Raw genomic sequence first — 7,986 nt, 5'->3', positions numbered from 1 at the left:
CTCTCGTGCCCTCACCTTCCCTAAAGTCAAACTGATCGTCATCCAACACATGACCTAAAGGAATAGTGGAACGTAAAAGAATAAGATATTTTTTTATGTTACTATGATACGATGTTAGCAGCTACTGTGTGGTATGTATGACCCTACCGACTGTATGTTAATCATCAATAACCATTTCAGTAATGGTACTCGCAGCATAATATGAACACCGAAAATCAATCAGAAGTCAGCAGCACGTCACATATTCAGTAAGTATTACGCCTAAAATTATTTGGTCGACCATTGCACTTCATTGTATTTTAGAGGTGACGAAATTGCCGGCCGAAGTGGCCGTGCGGTTAAAGGCGCTGCAGTCTGGAACCGCAAGACCGCTACGGTCGCAGGTTCGAATCCTGCCTCGGGCATGGATGTTTGTGATGTCCTTAGGTTAGTTAGGTTTAACTAGTTCTCAGTTCTAGGGGACTAATGACCTCAGAACTTGAGTCCCATAGTGCTCAGAGCCATTTGAACCATTTTTTGGTGACGAAATTCCTGTTTAGTCATCGTTGCCACTGTGACGAAATGGCTATCACTCAGCGGCTGGAGTCAATCGCAACGGGTTGCTGTGACACAGGCATACACACGTGGATTCTGCTGCATTCCAAGTGTTCAAATGATTCAAATAGCTCTAAGCACTACGAGACTTAACATCTGAGGTCATCATTCCTCCAGACTTAGAACTACTTAAACCTAACTAACCTAAGGACATCACATACATCCATGCCCTAGGCAGGATTCAAACGTGCGACCGTAGCAGCCGCATGGTTCCGGACTGAAGCGCCTAGAACCGCTGGACCACAGCGGGCAGCACCAAGTGTTCAAATACTGCAAATCAGCTCAGCAATATCGATGTCTGTTACGACGAATGTTTGTGGCCAGCTGCATCTTCTTGTTGCAGAAGGAAGCAGGAAAGTTAATCTTCCTGATAGTGCTGCTATCAGGAAAGGAATGGAAGTAACAGTTTGATACCACAACATATTTAAATTGCTTCACTTAATTTTTATTTCCATCATTAATTGACATCTAATGTATAGGAGTGCATAATCAGTAGATTTTATTTGCCCTAATACGTACAGCTTTTGAGAAGTATTTTATTTTAACTACAGATCGATAACTTTTAGTTTGAATAAAGAGCCCATCAGGTTTAAATAAAAATCAAAATATCGATGTAGACTGTTAGTTGTTAACTTTACCTTTGATTCCAGGCACTTTGTCTAAAATTATCTCATTTTTAATGGTATTGACACAGAAATGTTTAAATTAAGAAGTCATGTGGTGACGGTACATTCATTTTCGTCATTGCATCTCTTTGTATTTGTTCCGACGATCACGTTTCACGCTGACGAGCAGCCGGCATTCGCAGCGTAGTCGCACACTCTCAGCTCTGCGTTGTAGTGAAGGCCAGCAGGACACTGTATCAGCCAGGCGACTCCGTTCTCGTCGCACTTGTAGAAGCTGCCGCAGTCGCTGGGGTTGACAAGCTGGATAGCTTCCTTGGGATTCGCGATGGCTGGACACTTGGGGGCATCGGCTGCAGGACTCTCTGCTTGATCGGCTTCACCGGCTTCTTCTTCAGCGTTCTCTTCTTCTGCTGGTTCAGCAGCGTCCTCGGCCGGTTCTTCGGCAGGCTCTTCAACGGGGCCTGGCCGAGAGCAACCAGCATTCTCTGGGTAATCGCAAACCCTGAGCCTCGCGTTGTACTCAAGACCAGCAGGGCAGGCATTCAGCCAGGCCACTCCAGCCGCGTCACACTTGTAGAAGCTGCCGCAGTCCTTCGGATTGGGCAACTGAACAGCTTCTTCGGGATTCTCAACGGCTGGACACTCGGGGGCATCGGCCGGAGGATTCGCTGGTTGCTCAATTTCACCGGCTTCGTCTTCAGCGTTGTCTTCTTCTGCTTCCTCAGCCGGTTCTTCGGCAGGCTCTTCAACGGGGCCCGGCCGAGAGCAACCAGCATTCTCTGGGTAATCGCAAACTCTGAGCCTCGCGTTGTACTCAAGACCAGCAGGGCAGGCATTTAGCCAGGCCACTCCAGCCGCGTCACACTTGTAGAAGCTGCCGCAGTCCTTCGGATTGGGCAGCTGAACAGCTTCTTCGGGATTCTCCACGGCTGGACACTCGGGGGCGTCGGCTGGAGGGGTAACTGGTTCCTCTACTGCGGGACTGTCGTCTTCCGCGGGAGTCTGCTCATCCTGTGCAGGTGGTGGTGGTGGTGGTCGTGGACGCCAGCCGCCGGTGGAGCAGCGAGCCCTCTCCGGGTAGTCGCACACACGCCGCCATGCATTGAACTCCAGACCCGCTGGACACTGCCGGGTCACTATCCTGCCTGATGGTTCACACTGCAGGAAGCTGCCACAGTCTTGTGGATTTGGGATCGGGCCGGTTGCGTGCGCGCATGAGACTAGTCCAGGTTTCACCTGAAACATATCATAGAATCTTCATTGCGCCACATTCACTTATTTCACTTCAAGTAGCAGTGGCAAATTGGCAGCGAGTTTATTAGTATGTAATCAATCATCAGACATCATTCTGTAATGAACCGTTATCAAGAAACCGAGTTGTTGTTCTTTGATATTGTCAGTGGCGGTGTGATCTGTTGATTTAAAATATTTGTGGATAAAAAAGATTGCAAATTTTCTTCATTGAGTATCACTTTCTGCTCACTACCGAGCCATCTTCAGAACAATTTAAAATGTTTCAAATTTAAAATGTTGTTCAGTATGTGACACTCATTACATTTCGTCGTATTTTTTTATTTAACCAAGGCGTCTTAGTCCTAAGAAAGACGATATGTAATGAGCGTCACACACTGAACAAGATTTTAGATTGATCTGAAGAGGGCTCGGTAATAAACCGAAACCGGTAATCAGAAAAGAAAATTTTCAATCTCGACTTAGAATTTTTATCCACACGTTTTATATCAGTGTGTGGTGACATTTCATGCAAATTCATGCATGTGAGAAGGAACCACCAGTAGTGTGGGACGCACCACGATGAATGAGTTATGGTCTGCTGCCGTGAGGCGAACTGAGTGAATCTGGAGACGTGTTGTACACCAATGGAGCAACATATCAATACATAACACAAGCATTTCTTTTAAAAAAAGTTATTGAACTGATACAAGTTTGGTGCGGCCCGCCACGAATTCCTCTAAGTGCCCCCCTCTTCGTCAACGAGTAGCATTTGCAACTTACGTCTTCAATTATTTTCTGGATGTATTCCTACCTCTGTCTTCCTCTGCGGTTTTTACCCTACACAGCCTCCTCCATTACCGTGGAAATTTTCCCCTGATGTCTTAACAAATGTCCTATCATCCTGTCCCTCCTCTTTGTCAGTGTTTTCTTTATAATACCTTCTCTTCGATTCTGCGCAGAACTTTCTTATTCCTTACCTTATCAATCCACATAATTTTCAACATTCATCTGTAGCACCACATGTCAACCGAAATTCAGCCAGAAGTTAAATTCAGGATGTCATCAAAAACAGTCGGGAATACGAGTATTACTGGAAGCTGGCTTTAGATTTCGAGTTGCTATGGGATGTTTACCGATGACAACAGAGATTTGCCATTTTTAAAGCCTGAATGGTCGCAGGATCTGGCAAGATTGGTAAGCCCTCTTGTGACATTTCTCATGACGCGGGCAACAAAACGCATATGCTAGCAGGATAATGCATGATCCCACACTTTATTCCATACCAGAAACTCCTTCAGATGTGCATGGATACTTTACTGGCTTGTCCCAACCCCCACCCCTGATTTATCAATCAAAGAATATGTCTGGGAGGACGTGTAATGGCTACTAGCTTGTAGACCGAAACTTTCGCGAACAGACACAGTACGTGCTACAACGAATTAAGTGATGTGTTTGTGTTCGTATTCGGTAGGGTAGAAACTCATACTGATGTTGATGACTGGCATCAGTTCTGTAGGAAAAGATAGGTTAATCGATTAGTACCCGTTATGTGATGTACATGATCTACATCCACGTATATAATCCGCTAACCACCAAGCGGTGTGTGGCGGAGGGTACAATTCGCGCCCAAGTCATATCCCCCCCCCCCCCTCTCTCTCTGTTCCACTGGCGGATCCCGCGAGGGAAAAGCGACTGTCTGAACGCCTCAGTACCATTTCCCTTATCTTTGAATGATGATCATTACGCGATTTGAAAGTTGGTGGTAATAATATATGCTCTACATCCTCGGTGAAGATTGGATTTCGGAATTTAGAGAGAAGCCCATTTCTGTTTAGCGCGTCGTCTATCTGCAAGTGTGTCCCACTTCAAACTTTCTAAGAGATTTGTAACGCTCTCCCGAAGACTAAATGTACCAGTCACTAATCTTGCCGCTCTACTTTGGACCTTGCCAATCTCTTGAATCAGATCCAACTGGCAACGGTCGGATGCAGACGAACAATACTCTAAGACTGGACGAACTAACGTATTGTAAGCTATTTACTTTGTTGAAGGACCGCATCGCTTCAGGATTCTACCAATAAACCGCAATCTAGAGTTCGGCTTACCCGTTGCTTGTGTAATCTGATCATTCCATTTGAGATCATTTCGAATAGTCACACCCAGATACTTGACGGATGTTACCGCTTCCAAAGGTTGATCATTTATTTTGTACTCATACATTAATGGGGATTTTCGCCTTGTTATACGCAGTAGGTTACACTTACTAACACTGAGAGATAACTGCCACCCATTACACCACGAATTTATTTTCTGCAAGTCCTCATTGATTTGTTCACAACTTTCATGTGATACTACTTTCCTGTAGACTACAGCATCATCGGAAAACAGTCTAAGGCCGCTGTCAATACCATCAGCCAGATCATTTATGTAAATCGTAAAAAGCAGATGACCTATAACGCTGCCCTGGGGCACACCTGACGTTAATCTTGTTTCTGTTGAAGTTACCCAGTTCAGGACGACATACTGCTCCCTGTGTGTTAGAAAACATTCTATCCAACCGCATAGACCGTAAGCGCGCACTTTTTGTAGCAAGCGACAGTGCGCAACTGAGTCGACCACCTTTCGAAAGTCGAGAAATATGGCGTTAACCTGGGAGCCGGTATCTAGAGCCTGTTGTAGATCATGCACAAAGAGGGCCATCTGTGTCTCGCATGACCGCTGTTTCCTAAAACCGTGCTGGTTTCTGCAGACAAGCTTCTCAGAGTTTAGAAAGGTCATTATGTCTATACAAAATGTGTTCCATGTTTCTACAACAAATCGATGTCATTTCATAAATATTGCACAGTGCTTCACGATGTAACACTTTTTATTTCCGTCAAGGATGCCCAAAGTGTGAAATATCGCTCACCAAAATCAAAATCGACAAACTGCTGAGCCACGCTGGAACTTTTTACCACATTTGTTTTAGTAACAAGAAAGGGAATGGAACACAAGAACTTGTACAAATGACTTTTCTGCACTAAACACTTACCGCTTCTCTCGTGTGCAGAGTCGCTGCATCTGCGAAAGACGCCAACGCCGCCACCAGAGCCGTCACAATTATCACGAGACCTGCAAAAAGGAAACGGAACCAAACGATTAGATGGTGCCAGTTCGGGTGATTTGAGTTCTGTTTCTATACGCGATATACCGCACGTAAACGTTCGGTGTGACACGTACATGACTCATGGGCTACTGTAACATCGAAATCGATCAAAGAAATAGTGAAAACGATTTGTGACTTGTATCGCCAGGACCAGAATAGTGCATCTGGTCAAATGCCTTCGGGCGTCTCGTCTTGTTCATTTCACATATGAACCTCTTCCAGAGGCATAATTTGCTTTATTTTGTCGAATGTATCTGGCATCGAACCAACGTTCCAGTTGCCGGGTCAGTGCAAAGGAAAGAAGTTTGGGGATTAACCGCCTCGACTTTGAGGCCTTTACAGATGTCGTAGACGGCCGTTCTAGGGTCTACAGTCTGGAACCGCGCAACCGCTACGGTTGCAGGTTCGAATCCTGCCTCGGGCATGGATATGTGAGATGTCCTTAGATTAGTTACGTTTAAGTAGTTCTAAGTTCTAGGGAACTGATGACCTCAGAAGTTAAGTCCCATAGTGCTCGAAGCCATTGGAACAGATGTCGTACAAGCTCACCATTTTCTGGTCAAGTGTCCGGTAACTGCGGATGTACGACTGTTTATGGATGGGCTGCACCACTATTATACATTATGGATTGAGACTTCTGCAATACCTCAACCCTTCGCCGAATACGACAACATTTGAAACTTCTGGCAGATTAAAACTGTGTCTCTGTGACAGAGACTCGAACTTAGAACCTATGCATTTCGCGGGCAAGTGGTAGAGCACTTGCTCGCGAAAGGCATAGGTCCCGAATTGAGTCTCGGTCCGGCACACAGTTTTAAACTGCCAGGAAGTTTCATATCTGTGCACACTCCGCTGCAGAGTGAAAATTTCATGCTGGTAGCATCCTCTAGACTGTGGCTAAGCCATGTCTCCACAGTATCCTTTCTTCCGGGAGTGCTAGTTCCGCAAGGTCTACAGGAGAGCTTCTGTGAAGTTTGGAAGGTAGAAAACGAGTTAGAGGCGGAACTGAAGCTGTGGGGATGGGTCACGAGTCGTGCTTGGGTAGCTCAGATGTTAGAGCACTTGCCCGAGTTCGAGTCTCGGTCCGACACAATGTTTTAATCTGCCAGGAAGTTTCATATCAGCCCATTTTCCGCTGCAGAGTGAAAAATTCATTCTAGGTGATAACGTTTGTCTGAATGTTCCGGTATCTTAATGGTTCCACCAGAGAAATTTCCATCGCCCCCATATTTGCCTTAAGTTACCCGAAGAAAACGTACCTGTCGCCGGCACATGTCGTCTTCCTGAATGGGACTTCAGTTCCCTAGGGTCTGTGCCCCTTCGATCGTTCATATAGGCGTTTCGAGCGGTCCAATCCACAGCCTCCATCAAATCGGAATGAAGGAGAATTATTACGTCGATATAAATCATGCAACCATGTTGCCAGTGAGAAAACTATACAGAAGAAATATAAATATCAGTTAGACCTTAGGGAAGGTAAGAGGAATGCTGAAAATTAGTTGGTCAGATACTACTGAAACGGTATTGATTCGAAATGACGAGAAAAGGAATGTATTGCACACGTTCAGTAAACAAAGGGATCGGAAGTCAGGACACATCCTGGGGTGTCAAGGAATTGCCAGTTTGGTAATGGAGCAACGTATGGGGGTTAAACGCATACAGGTAGCTCAAGGTTTGACAGCAATAAGTAGCTTCCCAATGAATCTAGGTGGCAAATGTGAAGTGGCTTGCGTAAGACAGAATAACGTGGAGAGCTGTATCGAACCAGTCTTTGTGTTCAACCCCAAACAACAACTGTTGCAGAGGTCACCGAGCGTCTGTTCTGCTATTATGCCTGTGAATGGAAACAAAACATAAGAAAAATAAGACGCTGCTATAAGTTTTCTCTATGTAGAGAAAGCATTGAACTGTTCGAAATGGCCCAAAGTATTGGGAAATCTCAGAAAATAATTACATGAAATATGAGGGAAGAATAAGAATAGAAGACTGAAAGAGAAATATTAGGATGAAAATGGGGTAAGGGAGCTAACCAGCATTTCTTCCCTACTATTTAATCTCTTTATGGAAGAAGCAACGAGGGAAATGAATGCAGAGTACAGAAGACCTATTAAAATTCATGGTAGATGGATATAAACGACCAGATTTGCTGATAACATTCCTGTCCCTTGTGAAAATGACGAAAGCCTGTAGGATCTGTTGAATATAATGACCACAAATTACGGAATTTTAATTCAGAGTAATTCAAAGAAAGAAAAAATATTGTGCAACATAAATGAGATTACAGAAAAATTAACCTCAGAATCAGGCAGTCTCTCAGTAGACGAATTGGAGGTATTTTATTACCCTGCAAGTGTACAGGAAGCAGATGAGCGCAGGCAGAGACGCTTG

At 44.9% G+C, this 7,986-nt stretch overlaps 1 protein-coding gene across 1 annotated transcript in view; it reads right to left on the bottom strand.

The window, feature by feature from the left end:
• Positions 1-1,373: 1,373 nt before the first annotated feature.
• Positions 1,374-7,986, bottom strand: part of LOC124616491 — a 171,680-nt gene continuing 165,067 nt past the window's right edge. Inside the window, exons 3-4 of the mRNA XM_047144803.1 lie at positions 5,485-5,564; positions 1,374-2,456 (exon numbers count right to left, since the gene is read on the bottom strand). Coding sequence (XP_047000759.1) covers positions 1,374-2,456; positions 5,485-5,564 — 1,163 coding nt within the window. The remainder of the gene's footprint in view (positions 2,457-5,484; positions 5,565-7,986) is intronic.

This window comes from Schistocerca americana, chromosome 5 (genome assembly GCF_021461395.2).
Source record: "Schistocerca americana isolate TAMUIC-IGC-003095 chromosome 5, iqSchAmer2.1, whole genome shotgun sequence".
Lineage (NCBI taxonomy): Eukaryota > Metazoa > Arthropoda > Insecta > Orthoptera > Acrididae > Schistocerca > Schistocerca americana.
Note: the sequence above shows the minus strand (reverse complement) of the source record. Positions and strands in the feature narration are given on the sequence as shown.